The sequence below is a fragment of the Eptesicus fuscus genome, chromosome 4 (assembly GCF_027574615.1).
Source record: "Eptesicus fuscus isolate TK198812 chromosome 4, DD_ASM_mEF_20220401, whole genome shotgun sequence".
Lineage (NCBI taxonomy): Eukaryota > Metazoa > Chordata > Mammalia > Chiroptera > Vespertilionidae > Eptesicus > Eptesicus fuscus.
In genome coordinates, this window is record NC_072476.1 from 67,008,421 (window position 1) to 67,027,849 (window position 19,429).

General features: G+C 35.9%; 1 protein-coding gene and 1 long non-coding RNA gene across 2 annotated transcripts in view; one reads left to right on the top strand and one right to left on the bottom strand.

Moving 5' to 3' along the window:
* Positions 1-1,427, bottom strand: part of LOC129148857 (uncharacterized) — a 38,158-nt gene extending 36,731 nt beyond the window's left edge. The window contains exon 1 of the long non-coding RNA XR_008555852.1: positions 1,314-1,427. This is a non-coding gene — a long non-coding RNA (uncharacterized LOC129148857). The remainder of the gene's footprint in view (positions 1-1,313) is intronic.
* EDIL3 (EGF like repeats and discoidin domains 3) overlaps positions 1-19,429 on the top strand; it is a 392,540-nt gene that overhangs the window by 209,978 nt on the left and 163,133 nt on the right. The window contains exon 5 of the mRNA XM_008162007.3: positions 9,581-9,694. Coding sequence (XP_008160229.1) covers positions 9,581-9,694 — 114 coding nt within the window. The remainder of the gene's footprint in view (positions 1-9,580; positions 9,695-19,429) is intronic.

Genomic DNA, 19,429 nt, shown 5'->3' on the forward strand with positions numbered 1-19,429 from the left:
ATTTTTGTATTAGTATGAGCAAAATATTGCATAGGCATCATACACTTTTATTTGCTAAATATGCCAACCGTAAATATTAGGAAATCTGTATGCATTTCAAACTAAGCTAAAGATACATGGCTATAGTCATAATATTATGTGATCTGAGTATTGAACTCAACATAATTTTTCTTGTGATATTTTGAATTGTTTTTCCCAAAATGTTACCAGTAATGAAATTCTAGAGTATGTGAATGAACTTTCTGAAAATCAAATCTATTCAATTCTATGCTCCCCTTCATATTCTCGAATTCTCTATTCACTCCCCAGTACCCAAAGACTAAAGTTCACACTCCTTAACTTGATTTATAAGGCCATAAAAATCTAGTTCCAGACTACCTAGTAACCACCATCCCTAGTAGTTCTATACACATAATCCCTGTGAGTATCCAGACATTTAAAAGGGCTCAGGTTTCTCTGGAAACATTGTGTTGTTTTATGTCCCTTCCTACTTTTAACACCTCTACAAGACCCCTGCTAATCCTTTAGGCACCAATGGAACATCACCTTCTGTAAGTAATCTTCCACATCACGTCTAGGCTAGGCACTGCCTCTTCTCTGATCACAGTGCATCTTGTGCATAGTGGTATTTATAACATACTTCACTATATTTTATTGCAATTATCTCTTTCCTGAATAGAATTACAGAAAGTGAGATCTCTCAGAACAGGACCTATCCCTATTTACTGACCTTTCCAATCATATATTTTGGAGCCTACTTCATAGAAGAAGCTCATCAAATTTTAACGAGTGAGTGAGTGAGTGAGATGGCAACCACGTGTATCACAGCTATTCTTCCCAAGTGAATGTGAATCTCATCTCACTTAGTCAGTTTTGGGTCTGATGACTCAATACAGGAAAAATTCAAAGTAGTTGATTGGTAATATTGACCACTAAAAATAGAGAGAAATAAATGAACTCATTTAATATGCAGTTGACAGAATAGAGTGGTTAATTTTGGATAAAGTATTATGAATAAATATGCAAAAATATAAAATTATAACATACCACAGTAAAAGTAAGAAACCAGAAAATATATGACTCACTCTCAGAACTGCAGAATAATGAGATATATATTAATTCATAAAAATAACCTTATAAATTATTTGTAACTCCAGATAACTTACAAGCATTTCCCCTAGCATGTAAGACTCCTCCTCTAAAACTCAACATTCTCTAGCCTGCTAGACTGACTTAGTTATTGATAACTGAGATCCTTTGAAAAACTGTGCATTCATTCTCCTAGTAGCGCTTTCTTTCACTTTGCATTGTACCTGCTTATTTCCTTGTCCATTTACTGCAAGAGCATTGAGAAAAGTGAAGGACCGTGACATATTAATCTTTGCATTCTTAGCACCTAGCACAGAAACTAAGGATAGATGGATGGATGGAAGATAGGCTTTATACACAGAGGTTCTACTCAATGTTTATCAACCCTGGTTACACTTAGAATCACCTGGGCTACTATATAAACAATAGCACTGCCTTCATTCCATCCAAGTCCATTTGAATCAGAAGCTCTGGTGTGGGTCCTTTGCATTGTTGCTCTGTGCCATTGAATCAGCTCCATCTCCTAGCAACCCTACCAATGAGTGATGTCATAATTTCCTGTCCTCAATAGCCTACTCAGCTCCTGTAAACTCATGCTTATGAGTTCTTTTATAGAGTTAATACATCTCATATTTGGTCTTCCTCTTTTCCTGCTGCCTTCTATTTTTGTCAGCATTATTGCCTTCTCATGATGTGCCTGGAAGTAGGACAGCTTTAGTTTTGTCATTTTTGCCTCCAGCAATATTTCAGACTTAATTTTTTTTAGGATCCATTTGTTCACTTTTCTGATAGTTCATGGTATCAGTAGAGCTCTATTTCAACACCATATTTCAAGTGAATTATTTTTTTTTCTACCAGTCATTGGTATAGTTTTAAAGTTCTAACTTTTAAAAGGAGCATTGTTTTAACTCATTTTCCTTAATAGCACCTCTTTAAAAGTAGTTTGGTATACCTGCCCCAATCAAGGGATTCACTGTACTTTTACAGTTAATGATTCCACAGGTCTCTAATATTCCCAGTTCTTTCTTACTAATGGACAAATACTTATTGCAGCTACTATACTGCATGCCTTTGAGGTAATGTCTTTTTTAATGAAAATTTTCACAAGAGACATCAGTTCTTTTGGCTTCTATTGTATGTTCTTCATATAGCTTCTATTTATAAAATGTTAAGGCTTTAAATATTTGAGTTAAAGCACTATTTCATTACCTCCTCTCCAACCCTTCTTCTATCTCCCCTGGTTTTAGCTTTATACATACCTTGGAAAGCTATCTTGTCCTACCGGCCAAATATCTGGTTAAGGCAAATAAGGTCTTATAAGAGTAACTTTACATAGAAACATCCTAGAGAATTGGACTCTCTCAATTCTTTGTCTCAAAGGATTTTTGCATCTAAATTGAGATATTAAATGTTAGGATTATAGAATAGACATGGCAAGAGAGTATAATCTCTGTTAGAAAGTTGTGATGGCCAGATACCTCTTGGATTTGTTTGTTTTTTGATGCTATTATTCTTGGTAAATGAAAGTTATAAGTAAATCATTATAAAAACGTTAGCGTGTGATATGTTCTGATTAAAGAGTGCAGAGTTTAATTTGCTTCTTTAAAATGAATTACTAGTATTATAGTAGAATGCCAGATCAAAAGGGAGTTCAAGCACACAATATTAAAAATATACTGAACTGGTCCCAGAAATGACTGGGAAACCCCGTAGATAATTCTGCATATGACATAATTAAATTCAGTATCTAAGTAGGTGAAAGAATTCCTACAGATTCATCATAATTTGTTCAGCCTTAAGAGAGAAATTGAAAAACAATAGGCTTTAGATAAGAACAAAACTAAAAGGTCAAATTTTAAAAGGCAATCACTCACAGGAGGTCTGGAGAATATTTAATAGCTAATGGGGAGCCCAGGGAAGATGTGTTGTTAAGGATCAAATATAGCAGGCTCTTGGAAAAGCTCTTGCTGGCTAATTAACAGTCAATAACAATATTGCAGGGAGGAAAGACAGCCCAAGGGAAAGGAATCAGAAAGTTGAGAAATTATTTCTTTGCAAAGGAAAAAAAAAAAGGCTTTATCATGGTGTCCTTTTAATATATAAAAATGAGGTTGCTCAGCCCGAGAATCAGTTTTCCTTCTTGATGCTCCTGGGGCCTAGATGTACTTGGGGATGAAAAGGAAATAGGTTCATGTTTGAATTGAGTTGTCTTTATCTCCACTAACCAAAAGATTAGGTGTCCCAAGAATGATTGGATGTCCTGGTCTAAATGGTTGTCAGTGCTCAAAATATTCAAAGCCAATATCTTTATGAGATCCTTCTTTCAATTTATTTGAATCTATAGCCAGAAGTTGAATTGCTGGATCTTACGGTAGTTTTATTTTGGTTTTGGGGTAATATTCATACTGTTTTACATAGCAATACTCAATAGACAAGATATGGAAACGACCAACTGTCCATCAGTAGATAAATGGGTAAAGAAGATGTCACACACACACACACACACACACACACACACACACACACACACACACAGAGGAATATTGCTCAGCCATGAGAAAGAAGGAAATTCTGCCATTTATGACAACTTGGATAGACTTTGGGGACATTATGTGAAGTGAAGTTAGAGAAAGAAAAAGTATGATCTCACTTATACGTGGAATCTAAAAAGACAAACTCAGAGAAATAGAGTAGAATGGTGGGTAGGGTGGGTAGGGAAATGAGGAAATATTTGTCAGTGTACAAACTTCCAATTATAAGATTAGCAAGTTTGGGGATCTAAAGTCCAGTAAGGTGATTATAGCTAATAATACTGTGTTACATACCTGACTGTTTCTAGAAGCATCTATCTTAAATATCCTCACCACATAAAAGAAATGGAAACTATCTGACCAATTATTCGTTAGCAAAAACTCAAGACAAAGAGGGTAGACTATGAACACGCCTCTACAAATCTGAAGAAAATGGGCTGAAACATAATGGTAAAGAGTCTAATTTATACATATACAAGTGAATAAATCTGTGTAGCAGGTTTACAACAGAGTAAAGGGCATGGAAATCCTCCTGAAGTACCTCTTTGGTTCAAAGAAATTCATACTGTTGTGACCATCTGTCTACTCTCTCATCTCTTCTGGTCTTATCTTATTTTCTTCTTCCTTTACTGCTCCTCTCCCCCACTCTCAAAAGGTGTATATGCATCTACATCTGGAAATGCAGATTTAGCTTGTTACTATGTCTCAGACTAGACTGTGAACAGTAATATTTTATGTGTTGAGAGAGAGAAATCAGGACTAAGCTGGTGTATTGATAAAGTCCAATTTTCAATAAGGTTTAAAAAAAACAATTTTCATTAGGCAATCATAGAAGCAAAGACCTCAAAAAATGATAGCTATTTTAATAATACATGGACTAGAAATATGACCAAATATGGAAATTTCTATTTTATTTGGGAACTGCTATGTCAAGTTTTTGTTAGTTATAAAAATAGTCCAGTATAGTCTAGTATATTATTGCTAGATATGAGCTTTTTTTCTGGAAATGATAATGCCTTAGTCTGTGAAAAAGAGAAATATATGTGATTTATTACAAAGATGTTTAATTTTCATTTCATTACATTATGTTCTGTGAACATTTATATCTAGTCTTTAATTAAACATGATTTATTTAAATTGAGATCTGTTTCCATTTAGATTGCTTGCAGTGTTAATCACAGTGCAAATAGCCTTTGCCACTGAAAGAATCCCTATATTATACTAATGTATAACCGCTTCTGTGTAATTTGCATCTGTTCTCTGAGCCTGCATGTTACCAAATATGTACATATGTAGAAATGTGTTACTTATATTGCTACTATATTAAAGAACAGAACTCACTTAATATAACATTTATGTTTTTATGAATTTAGATTTAAGGTAGTTCTTTAATTTTTTTAAAAAATTGAAAAGTGCCGAGCTGAAACCGGTTTGGCTCAGTGGATAGAGCGTCGGCCTGCAGACTGAAAGGTCCCATGTTCGATTCCGGTCAAGGGCATGTACCTTGGTTGCGGGCACATCCCTGGTAGGGGGTGTGCAGGAGGCAGCTGGTCGATGTTTCTCTCATCGATGTTTCTGGCTCTCTATCCCTCTCCCTTCCTCTCTGTAAAAAATCAATAAAATATATTTTTAAAAAAAGAAAAGTGCCCAAATAATACAAGGTCTCTTTTTTATCACAAATTGAGTATGACTATAAAGCATTTTCAGTTCAGCAATGCAGTTCCAGTTTATCTTGCCCATGTTCACGTATGGATAAAAGTGTAACTGTTTTCGTTTGTTTGCTTTTTTAGAATCAGATGTTCTTAATTATAACTTCCTTTGTTGGCCATTGTAGATCTGTCCTAAAAAATAGGCAGAAGGTTTAAAAATTGACTAGATTCATATTAGCATGTGTACATACAATGTATTGTGTAAAGTCTTGGAAGATGCAAGGAAACTATGAGCAAGAGTGCCTGCACATTCCTAATGTATGTGTTTTAACTCTTGATTGTTCTCATGTCATGCACTGTAAAAACTTCCTTCTCTTAACATATCCAAGTACCAGAAGCTGGGTTTTCTCTTACTTATGATTCAGTTCAATCTTAAAATGAGAAAGTGCTTACAGCCTCTTACTTGAGAATTAAAACATATCTTGTGCCCTGGTCAGTTGGTTGGAGCACTGTCCCATATACCAAAAGATTGTGGGTTCAATTCCCTGTCAAGGCACATACCTAGGTTGCGGGTTTGATCCTTGCTTCAGGTGTATGGGAGGCAACTGATCAATGTTTCTCTCTGAAAACATCTCTCTTTCCATTTCTCTCTCTCTAAAAGTGATGAGGGGAAAAACAAAATATCCTCAAGTGAATATTAAAAAAATATATAGGGGTCCCCCCAAAAAAAATTGCACACACTTTGCATAATTATAAAGGCAGTGTTTATTAAAATACATTTCATTTTCAAAATTGAGTTATGAGCTGTTAAAGTGTATACAATTTGGGGGGAAGTATATATATATTTATATATATACTAGAAGCCCGATGCACGAAGATTCATGTAAGAATAGACCTTCCTTCCCCTGGCTGCCAGCACGCGGCAGGCTCACTTTGGCAGCCTGTGCAGTGGCAACGGTGGTGGCAAGCCCTGTGCGCTCCAGCGCCGCTTCCTCCTCACCCTCCTTCTCTGGAAAGTTGCTCTGTGCAGTGCTGGCACTCCTGGGGAGGCGCGGAGGGGAAGAGGTGGGAGGAGCGAGGCAGGCGGGGAGGACTGGAGAGGTTGGGTGCGCTAGTGCGGTTCACTTTCCCATTGTGAAAGTGAGATGAACTGGCCCCCTTCCTCATCCTCTTTCTCCTCTGCCCTCTGCCTCCTGCCCGCCCACCCTCCCTCCACACCCATCGCCCCTCCCCTCTTGATTTGGCGAGATAGGGAGGAGGGAGATCTGATCATTTGGGTTACTGTGTAGGTGGCCTCTTTCATCTATTCAAAACAAAGCTGAGCCACCTGCCGATGTTGCCACGGCTGCCCCCATCACCCCTTGGCTGGCCTGGGGCTTTCGGGGTGCACTAACTGTGTACCAAGCGAGCTCCTGCATGTGTCCGTGCCCACGGGGCTGCTCCAACGCTAGGGTTTTGTTTACCAGAGCAGCGGGGCAGGGGTGGGGTAGAGGGAAACTCCAGACACCAGAAGCTACAACCTCAGGCACCAGAGGGTTGCCTATGAGGCCGGGGGCTGGACCACAGGGAGGCTGCAAAGACAGTTGGCAGGTGTGGAGTGCGGCAGGAAGGCCCTAAGGAGGCGTGCTTCCCAGAGGCTCAGAACGGCTGGGGAGTGGGGCCACTGCCATCTTTGTCAGGTTAATTTGCATACTCACTCCTGATTAGCTGTGGGCGTTGTGAAGTGACAGTCAATTTACATATTTCTCTTTTATTATATATTTATGTATATATATTCTATTAACATCAAATCTTGTGTAGGTCTTCATTCTGCCTTCCTTTACTCATTTCTTAAGCCCATGCCATGTATGATTTAACTAGGCCTATCTAAAGTACAAGGGGGCAGAGAGTACCCTCCATCTGTTCCCAGATCTTCAATGCCAAAAAGGTAAAAGCAGCTCCCTCAGCTAGCAATAACAGTTCTTCATAATCTGCTCCCTGTCTGTGTCCTCAGATGTGGTCACCAGCACTCCTCTTCCCATTCTCTGCTCCAGACAGACTGGGCTATTCCTGTACCTGAACACGGCATCACACCATGGACATTTCTCTTCAAAGGTGTGACTCATCCTGGTTTCCTGCTTAAAAATTCACCATCATCTTCATCCTGCTTTTACTAATCCTAAGTAAAACTTTCAAGTCCAAAATGAAGTTATATTTCCTTTATGTGATCTTCAGATATCAATACTTAGTTTCTCCTGTATCAGTATATAAAAGAATCACGTATGTCATTTACAAAATAAGGTAATACACTCTTTAAGACATGAAAGTTTAATTTAGCCATGAGCATATTCTCATCTAAAACAATTTTAGTAGATATGATCAAACAAAAGACATATCAGGCATGTTCCAAAGTTGCCAAACATTGTCATTACTTTATACTGAGCTTACAAAAAAATAAAAATAAAAAGCACAGAGACTCTTGTGCACTTTCAAAATTTAATGAAAATATTTTGCATTAGTTTAATATGAAGACTAAGTGAAATGTTGACATGACTAAAAAGAGCTAACTATTACATCAGATAAGAAAACAAATGACTCCTTCCTTCTTTCCTTTTTTCTTTATTTCTGGAGAGTTTTAGTATATACAAACTTTCTAAATACAAAGTTTTGTTAAATATTTAGGAGCCTATTGTATTTTGTAGCACACAGCTATTTTTTGAGACTATCAGATTTTGGTTTTATTTTATTACTAGAGCCCTGGTGCACAAATTCATGCATGGGTGGGGTCCAGTCAAGGGGACAATTTGCATATTAGCCTTTTATTATATATGATTTGATGATATAAAATACTTAAATTATATTGAATCTTTATGAACACAGTCATGAATTGGTTTTACTCTTAAGTTGTAACATTCAACCAGAATCCAAAAAGGATGCTTTTTCAGAGTAAATCATCACCTGCCTAAGGAAATTTAGACCAACATTTGTACAGTAAATTTGTAATGAGAGGTGGACAATCTTGCTTTCCAAAGGAAATACTATTTAGAAGAAAATGATAAAACAAAGTGCAAATAGAGACTTTCCTAGTATTTTGCCCTTGTTTGGTCTTGAGGGAGTAACTTAATGATGATTATATATTGCTTTAAGTACTATGAAAACCCAGGACTTCACAAATACCTTTTGATACATTGTAGTATATCAGAAGGCACAAAACACATCTGAAATTTAAAAAAAAACACACACATTTACTAGTATATTGTCTGCACCACTATTTCTAATCTTTTGTTAGAACTAGCAGGAAACATTTATTGGGCGCTAGTTGTCACCAGATAGTTTGTGGCATTTGCCGAAGTACAAAGAACAGTGCAAGGCAGGACCTGAATCTGTAAAGTTCACAGTCTGACTAGGAAAAAGGGTGAAAGGTGAGTGAATAGACAATTTCTAAGTTAACACCAGTTAGGTCAGTAAGAAGGTTGGGAAAAACAAAACAGAGCTGTGGGAAGAAAGGCAGAGAGGGAGTTCATTGGAGTAGACGACAAGAAGAGAAAGCAATGGAAGCAGTGTGTGTCCTGTGACTAATTCACTGGCTCCCATGGAGCCCAGTGTGGTGCTGTGCTTAGAGGGAATGATTGGTAAATATTAGTGACTGATATTTGATGGAATTAGTCATTATTACTTTTTCATTTAAAATCATACTCATTATTTCTTTTGTCCAAAATTAGCATGGAAATTAGTATAATTTAAATGTTTTATATTTCCAATGATTTTACATCAGGTATAATAATGGTATATCAAGGGGTAAGTCTCTTTAGTTATCCTAACTTTAGAAACCCTTGAATGAGATTAGGAAGTGATCATCATTTACATTTATTATACTTTGCATTTAATGAGCTTTAGCTCTTAACTCTAATTTGCTTCTCATTGCATTCATCAAAGGCAAACTATTTAGAAACTAAAACATCTCTGTCAGTTAGAATTTTAATGAATTAAGATGAAATGAAACAGTGTTAATTGGCAGTTGTTGCTGCAGGGAAAGTTTCTAGATCTTGTAAGTGATACCAATTCATCCCTCTATCAGCGTTAATTTGTTTGTTTTAATGCTAAGAATATACTGACTATTTCCTTACACTATTCATATTTATTTTTTTATTGAAGTGTAGTTTAGTTCTGATGTTCTTTCACTTAGATTTTCAATTCTATTTGAACTTGATTTAATTTGATTGTTAATAAATTTAAGCAGCATTTGTATTGTTGACTCATGATTAATACACAAAGCTAATCATTTTTTTCGCCAATACTTTACTTCTTATGTTTTTTTTCTGTTTTCCTCAGACATAAATGAATGTGAAGCTGAGCCTTGCAAAAATGGTGGAATATGTACAGACCTTGTTGCTAACTATTCCTGTGAGTGCCCAGGTGAATTCATGGGAAGAAATTGTCAATACAGTAAGTATTAATATATATGTATATACAAAGTTTAATTTGCATGGCCTGCATTTGTTATAGGAACTGAGTTGACATCAATATAGTATACTTCCAGAATTCATCATTTATTGAAGTGGCATATTTAATATTTGTTGTTTAAATGTTATTAAATTCCAGGTAGGTCTCAGTGCATGATGGGCACAGGAGTGGTCAGCTTGTGGTCTGAAAGTAGGGCAACAGATCCTCAAACCCCAAGTGTACCTCTCTCATGGATACTATTTTGGCTTTTGAGTGTGTGTATGACCTAAATTTTCACCAGAGTTGTTACTTTGGTTTAGACCAGTGGTCGGCAAACTCATTAGTCAACAGATCCAAATATCAACAGTACAACGATTGAAATTTCTTTTGCGAGCCAAATTTTTTAAACTTAAACTATATAGGTAGGTACATTGTTATTAACTTAATTAGGGCACATGGTTTTTGTGGAAGAGCCACACTTAAGGGGCCAAAGAGCCGCATGTGGCTCGCGAGCCGCGGTTTGCCGACCACTGGTTTACACAATACATTCAGCACACTGTGGCCAGATAGCCTCTATCACAGTAAAAGTTAGAGATAAAGGAGGATTTATGTTTAGTTGGACAATATATTAGTAGAAATTTTACACACAATTTTTCTTCTTGGAAGCCTAAGCCAGTCTTGAGATTGTGGATCAAATGTTAGAACAATAATTTACCTGAAGTGTTAACAAAGAAGCACAAAGTAGCCCTTTATTCCCACAAACAAACAAACAAAATACTAGGAAAAGATAGTAACAGAGTTATAGTCTCATGGGGGGAGACCAGAATTGGGCACAAATATATACTAATGAGAACAATAATGATATAGCTCAATAATTATTGAGTACTTATATATATACTTTGTAGTGCTACTTCTTTGATGTGTATGCTATTAGAGACCACAATACTATAGATATTCAGAAGGCAAATGCAGATTGGAATTCAGATGCAGAAACTGGCACCTAGGCTATGTGGTTTGTCCAGGCTCTCACAGTTAGTGACAGAAACAGTCCTAATCTAGAATTAGGTCTTGTGATTCCAAGTTCAGAATATTGTCTCTAAATTGAGATATCTATTTATACGGAGTTTTGAACAAGATCAACACAAAAGCACACTACACCTCCTCTCTTATACACACTCCCCCACACACTCATATATACTGCTGCTTGTTTTAGCCATAGTAACAATTTTATTTCTCGCTTTCCTTCTCTTCCTCCCTTTTGACAATGGTAATTTATAAAATAAAAAAAGGAAAATTATTTAAGAGTTTAATTGGGTTGTGTATATAATCAAAATGATGATCTAGGAATGCTTATTACCCTAGTTCTATTTTTTTTAATAGTGAAATTCTGAGTATCAAAGAAATACCTTGGATTGGGGAAAATTTTTCTAAGCTTAAAAATTATTGGAGAAGGACAGTGAGCATGAGTTGATGAAGATGCTACAGGCACAGATAGGTGGAAAGAAAGGCAGTCTGAGTAAGCAGGTTGATCATAGACAAATAGCCACCCAGTCAACTATCCTAGTGATCTTCCTACTAAGCATGTAACTAACCAGCCATTAGATCAATTTAATTTCAACTGGTCCTTGGCCTACCCCAGGCACAGTTCTTGCGCCTTTCTTTACTTTTATTCATGGGTCTTGAAGATGTCTGCCCAGTCAGCACTGGAAGTTGTGCTAAAAAGCATCCCCCTAAGGGGCCTGAAAAAGAACACTTTATTAATATGATGAAGAACAAAAATAGATGGTACTCGACTACTTGACTTTCATGCAGCAAAAACAGAGATCTGGTGCCAGAATGAAGGGCTTTCAGGTAGTACTGGAACTTTGACAGATCTTAAAACTATGCCTGGATAAGAGCATGTCCAGGCTTGGCAAGGCCACCCATAGGAGGCCTGGCAGGGGAGAAAGAAGGTGAGACCTTCGGAAGAATTGTTCAAGGGACATGTCATGAGAATCCTTCTTAGGAATGGTGGTCAAACCCTCGCTATTTGAGTGACCTTAAGAAGTAGTGTCTGAGGTTGTAGACAACCTCCTGTCCTGGGAAAGGAGACCTAAGACTTGGAGTTATTTATGTGGCCTTGCCTTCCCCCATTCGCCCTTCATACTGACCAGGGAGCAGCCAGACACCAGGTTGCTTGTTTGCATGTTGAAAACGAAAGGAGACCTGAATGTGAACTAGACATTGAAACCAATAGCTACAGCCTGTCCATCCTCCCATCAGAGACTTTTGCTGAGGTCACCACCTCTGAAAGTACCCTTAAAGAAGAAAGAACCTGATTGATTATGGAAGGACTTTGATAAGTGCCCCCAGTTTGTGCCTAATATATTTTAATCAGTTTTTGATAGTGTGTTTACTGAAATTCCTTGGTTTTCTTTGACTTGGTTTTATATTCATATAATATTTATATTTAAATGCAGATTTCTCTTTGAACATGAATGTGATAGTGAGGTACTCCCTTAACCCATCGTATGCTCTGACATTCTCCCACGTCCTCTGTCATCTCTGTGCCCCAGTAAAGAGAACACTTATGGCACACTTGTAAGAGTTGCAATAAATTAGGATTCTTACTCTTTGTATTGCCTGGGAGATGGCTCTGCCTTTTTCTGTGACTTCACAGAGTTTTGAAAATTGAGAGTAAGAAAGTGCATTCTGCCCCAGTGTTGATTTAGTTCTACACACTGAGAACTCAGAGCATTCACTCATGACAGTGCACATAGAAACACCTGCAGGTTATGAGTAGTGCCAGCTCTGAGCTGACCGAGGTTAGGATCCTCAGAGTTGACATGACATAGATTATAACCAATGTGCCAGCTTCCACTCTTTAGTGAGACTGATAAACATTTTTCTGGGCTTTGTATCATGTCCCATGGGGACACCATTGGGTTGGCTTCTGCCTGCAATAATGGTAGAGAAGCCATTTGCTCAGGCTGCTATTTCAGGAGGAAGAGGGAAGGGAGAAAGGAAGAGAATAACTACTGGGTGGGTCAGAGGATGCACATACTGAAATGCTATTATCTTTGTGTTTAAATCCAAACTGCCTTTATTCTAATCATGGGCTCCTGCACTCATATTTGCTTTACTTGACCTACTTCTTTCTTATTTTTACTGATAGATTTATTAGGTTCTGGTATATTTAAAGGTGAAATCATTCCCAGGAACCCCCCCACCCAAATTATAAATAGTGGCAGGTATTTCAAAGGAATACAATTGACTTAAACACTGAAATACCTGTATAAAATAGTAAACAATAAACTGAGAAATATTTACAATATCCTTGTAAAGGCAAATAATACTTATCCTTAATTTATTATTAATTTAATAATTTATTATTTCTCTCAGTTTAATAGAATTGAATATAACAGAAAAATAAACAGCAGCAAGAATGTGAATAGAATCTTCTCACAAAAAAGTAGTTGAATATTTATATTATAGTTGTGCCTTTATTATTGTTTTTATAAATATTCTGATTTTTAAAAATAGACTTTAGTACTTTTATGAACTGGAAATGAGAATAGTATTTTAAATGTCTATTTAATGAGAGCACTAGATATACGAAGAAAACACTGGACTGACAGTGCATCACTCTGCTTCTACCTCTCACCATGTATCTCTACCCCCTTTCATTACACATGTGGAAAATGGAAGATGAATGGCGAAACACATGGCAGTATAGATCAACACAAAAGGATGAAGTTCTAAAGAGGAGCAGAGGCCAGCTGGCAAACTTTAGGCAGAATATGGAAAAGACAAAGGAGAGAGGAGGGAGGGGGATGAGAGCTGTTAAGCCAGGGCTCCATGCTAGGTAACCATGAGGCTCCCTGGAAGCTCCAACACACACACACACACACACACACACACACACACGCACACGCACACGCACACACACACACACTCACTCCATAAGGAATTTGTCTTACGGGTAGAAAATTGTAAGACAAAGGAGGTGACAAACAGTTTTTTACAAACATAAAAGCTCCCATGAGGCAATATTACTTAAGAGAAGTCCTTCCCGCCTTCTGCCTGTGTTCCTTCCATAGTCTGTTCCTAACCCAGCTCTCAGAGGGAACCTGTGAAACAGAGTCAGAGTGCATCACCTCTCAGCTCAGAATCTTCTACTCGCTCCTGATCTCCGACAGTGAAAATTACAGTCCCATTCCAAGGCCTGCAGGACCGGCCTGGACTTCCACCCTTCTCCCTCACCTCCCTGACCCCATCTCCTGGGACTCTGACTTTCTTATGCCCTGCTCCTGCCTCTAGCAGGTTCAGGCACTCACCTGGCACATTCTTGCCCAGAGCATTTCCTTTTCTATTTCCTTTTTTCTATAGTATTTGCTATGAATACTCCCACACTTCCTTCAGGTTCTTGCATAACAGACACCTCTTCAATGAGGCTTTCCCTGACTTCTCCACTTCCTTACCACAACACCCCCAAACACACACTCAACCCCTTCTCTGCTGTAGATTTTCTCCTTAGCATTAATCACTAACATATATTTTTACTTTTAAGTATTGTTTGTTGACTAATTCTCCAGTGGAGTATATCCTCTATGAGGGGCAGATTTTTGCTGTTCTAATCACAACTGCCTAGATAGAACTGGCAAATAAGTGCTCGACAGATATTTGCTAAATGAATGAATGAACCTTGCACTCTGAGTTCTTTATGCATAGGGAAGATAACTGAGTTTTCAGTGCCTTCAACCACTACCAAGTTCTTTTTTTGCCCGACTTTCTATTTTTAAGTAGTATTATAAAGCTGCTTTTGCCAGTATAATAATATGTAATCTGGTATATTAGTTGGTACTCACAAAATAATATTGCAAGTTGAAGTATTTCCCTTTGACTTGATAGGACCTGTTATAATTATATGTTGCAATGGGGTTATGCAGATGGATTTATAATAAGAGAGATAAACAGGGAACTTGTTTCTCTTTATATGCCAATTCTGCATGCAGGCATTTTGATAAATGATCTTAGATCACTTCTTTATTTCTCAATTTTTCATCCATATCAATTAATCAATAGACATGTGAATGCAAGATGTTTATGTTGATTGCTACTTGAATAAATATTATATAAAAATCAATGTGATTTCTTTAGTGTAATGTATATATTTAATTAATATAGCTATTCAGCACTTTATAAGGAATAAATTTATATCTAACCCTATCTGTTATTAACATGGTGCTCAATTATGTGGTAGTAATATTATGTAAATCATTTATTAAACATTTTTAATAATAGTATAATTATATCAAATGTTAATAACAAATGTTTTAATACTTGGAAAAAATATACCTATAATTTTACACTAATTATTTAATAATTACATTTATAGGTTGGTGAAGGGAATAATATTATCATTTAATGAGTTTCAATTTAGGTTTCTAGATAACCTATCTTTGAATTGGGCAGATTTCAGTTATTTTTTATGTTTGTTTGTTTTTTTATTCATTATCTGGGATTTGATTACATTTGACTATGTTTTATTTTAATTAAAGTTACTTTTGATTGATATGTGAAAATCATCTTACTGTTCCCATAGTATTTATTATAGTATTCCAGCAATTGTTCTAATTAAAGTTTTAATTTATATTTTCTTGTTGCTTGTAAATGACACACACTCCAGTGTTCAGACAGCCCTTTTCATAAACAGCTTGCAAGGAAAATGCTGATGAACTGGAATGGGAACCTATTCTCATAAGAACAGATATGCTGTGCCACGTGCATTTAACAGAACGTGGTGTTTAAGCTAAAGTACATGCAGTGGAAATTGATAGCACTTTAGTTAACTCATCTAAAAATAACTGGGATTGTTTTCATTTATTGGACTATGTGGCCCACAGTAGACATCTACAGTTCCCTCCTGGGTGTTTAAATGTAACATGATTAAGTTTCAGAAATGGTACTCAAATTCATTCCAGTGCCGCCTCTATTTGTGGAAATTAAGATAGTTACCAAGGGAGCTCTCATAATGCAACATCCCCAAATTATTTTGCTGAAAAGTATTAAGACTTGTATGATTTCAGAGGGTTTTTAAAAAATGAAAACTAGAATCTTCAGCTAAGAATAAGGTGATGTCTCCAAATGTCAAAATTATCCAGGTTTTTAAAAATTTAATAAAGTAACCTAAATAAGTCTACAACCCTTTCCTTTAAGAGTTCTATCTATAAAGTTATAAGAACAAAGGCAATAATTTATGTGAATATATTTTGAAAACTATAAATATTGTCCTAGCTTCATTTTTTGAGCAGCTGTAACTATTTAGGCCTTCATTACAAATGAGCTAATATTTACAAATACAGAGACATATGCAATATATGCTATATAAGTGTCCATGTGCTCTTTCTTTTGATATCAGTGTTCACTGCCAAGTACATTTGTATAACTGGAGGCTTAGTGAAAATTGATAACATAAATTATGTGATATGTATTTTTCTATGCTCAACACTTCATTATTGCATTTCTAAAGACAAATTTGTAAATAACTATAAACACTCAACTGTATCTTAATATGTTGCCACTAATTGTCATATGATAATGTTGATGTTAATTTAGACTTTTAACTTATCATGTGCCAAGCACTCTCCAAAGTACTTTAAATATTAATTCATTTAATCCTCTTAACATTCTTTGTATTAGGTTTACTTTATCACTGGCTCCATTTTACAGAGAAAACTGCTATGGAGCAATGAAATGATAGCTTCACGTGGCTAGTAAACTACAGAGCCTGGCCTTACCCCAGGCATTGCAGCTGCATGATGACCCTGGCCCATGCAGGGTGAAAAGAACACGATTACACAGTGCACTTTAAGAACACTTGCACTTGAGATAAGAGTTTCAAAAGAGCGTAGGCTTTGCATACATATAGAACTGGGATTTCAACTCTGGGCTTTTTCCCTTTGGAACTATATGTGTGAACAAATTAGCTGCTCTTTCTGAGCCTCACATTTCTCATCTGGATATGGAATTAGTAATGCCATTTGTTTTACATCGATGAACAGATTAAAATTAATAGTATATATAAAGTATGTAGGAACGTACCTAAGCCAATAAATGTTGTAAATAAGCAAATAATTGCATAAATAAAAACAGACAAACATATATTTGAGTTATTTGAAAAGCCAATATTAATGTATCCCACCTTTTGTTATAAATTTGTACAATTTAAAAATTTTTATTATATACTCAACTTGCCTATGTATAGTGACTGACTATGTAATTGAGAATACCTTGTGTAGAAATCAGTTATAATGCTTTATAAGTGCATAACTGTAGGAAATCCTGTGATATTAATATACTTTTTAATAAATAAATATTATTAATCCAACCAAAACCATTATAGGAAATGGGAGTTGTTTTGGTTTTTAAAAAAATATGATATCACAATATACTTCTGAACCACAAAGACCTCATATTACTTTTTAATCTATGTCTTTATGTTTGTAATTATCATAAGCTATCTCTGTTACTATTTGATCAAGTATTTTAATGAATGGTGAACAGAAACTAACCATGAAAAGACAATGATAGTATTTTCTTACCCTATATAGATGGCCAAATTATAGTATTTATTTCACAATAAAGGCAAATATATAAAAAAAGATCACTTGATGGCAAGGAGTATTTATGTATTAAAAAGCCACCTTATAAACTACTTTGATCTGCAACCACAGACACTTTTAAAATACCAAAATACACTCTAACTTTTGTAAATGTATCAAGAAATCCAAGAAAAATAAAGAAAAGTAATCAACTCTAATCTTATTTTCATTTGAGATAAAACATATCCGCTTTGTTTTAAAAATTTGAAATGGCATGCCTTCACAATGATTTTTGTCTTTGAAAGCATTGCCTAACTTAAATGTAAGATTACTTTCCTTAAATACATAAAATAGGATTAATCCTGAACACCAATAGGACAGGAGGACAGCTTACCTCAGGCTGTCGCCTTTTGTGAATATAATATAAAATAAATAGGCTATGAATTGATGAAAGTTTTATATTCAGTGTTGATTGTATATAATGTTAAATCCAAGGTTCATAATATTTAGAATCTGCCCACAAATATACACAGATATAAATGGAAACAATCGTAACTATAAATATTTGAGAATAGATACTGATTATAACAATTTTCTACATTCTTTTTAAAGATATAATCAGTTTATCAAAACAAATAAACAGAATACTTAGCAACTTTATCAATAGCCTTCAAGGGAGAAAATGATTTCAGCATTACAGCAGAATGAGGTCTTTGCAACAATAAGCGCAAAAAAATTTGACTCAATGACAAAACCAAATTAGATTTTCTGTATCTGACACAGAAGATCCATCTTCAATCTGATGCCTCTGGGTATATTTTTCCAAATGTTGCCCAGCATTTTTGTACAGACATATTACACTTTAAAAGTTCACCCACCATACCTTAAAGTGATAACCTAATAAAGGAAAGACAGAAAAAATATCAGCAAAATGCTCAAATAGACCCCCTAGGACTTGCTAAATGCCTCTAACAAATTGAATCAGATTCTCATTACCTGACAGTTTGGTATTTGATTGCAAATAATTACTGAAACATCCGGTAAAACCTTCTTGATTTCCAAATTATTCATTCCCATTATGTATTAAACTGCAAATGTTCAGGGATTAAAAATTAGTCTTGCATTTATTCTCCAGGCTAAAATTCTACTACATATTTCCTATTTCAAAGACAAAGAAAGATGAAGCAGGCAGAGAGAAGGGGAGTTTGGGAACAGGATAGGATAACCTGATATCACCCTCATAAAATTTAAAATTGTAGGGCATGATTGGAAAAATTTCCCTCAACCTTTAAAAAATGGGGATGAGATAACCCAATTACAATATGTATAATATACAAAAACAAAAATGTATCTTTAAGGAAACTACTAGAAAAGAAGTCACCCTAAGACTTTATTGGGAACATGGTTAAAATATATTATCTGGGTCGGTAATTAATTATCCTCTGCACATGTTTACATAGCATTGTGGGGTATTTAGGTGAACTTTTGGATCTGAATATCAAGTGAAGCTGAAAATCGTTATTTCCTAATGTGGATACTATAGGCACAAACCACAGTGGTTTCTGCCTTTATCTCATCCACTGAACAGCAGAGATAAATGCTTTTCTCAAATACAAGAAAGGAAAGAATATAAATGGTTTCTGATCTTTTGCTAAATGTGCACAATTTTTTCCTGAAAGCCCAAGGATTTCAAATAGTTGCAATAAAATCTTACTGGCCGCCCTGGAGATAGGTGGGGTAGTGCCCCTTGCTGCAGTTTTCAATCCTCGCAACTGACTTGGAAGCGATAGCTTCCAGCTGCATGCGAGACAGAGAGCCATGTGCATGGATGGGGTTTCATCTTCAGAGCAATCTTCTTCCACCAAAGGATAGAGTCACAACAAAGCTCCTTCCTGCGTAGGCATATTGAATTGTATGTGCATTTGGCACGTGCTGCTAAGGTAGTACAGATAGTACAGCTAGACATTAAAATGCAGGTGCTAGCTCAGCAAAGCACTGGCAGTAAAGAGATTTAGATTTAGGGATCAGATGAGAATGGTGAAGTGGTAAGGTTGAATGTTAGTGCCAAGGGAGAGAGTAAAAAGAGTAAAAAGCACAAGATTGTTAAATATAGAATTTAAGGCAAGTAAAGAACTTCCATCTGCAAAGATACAAA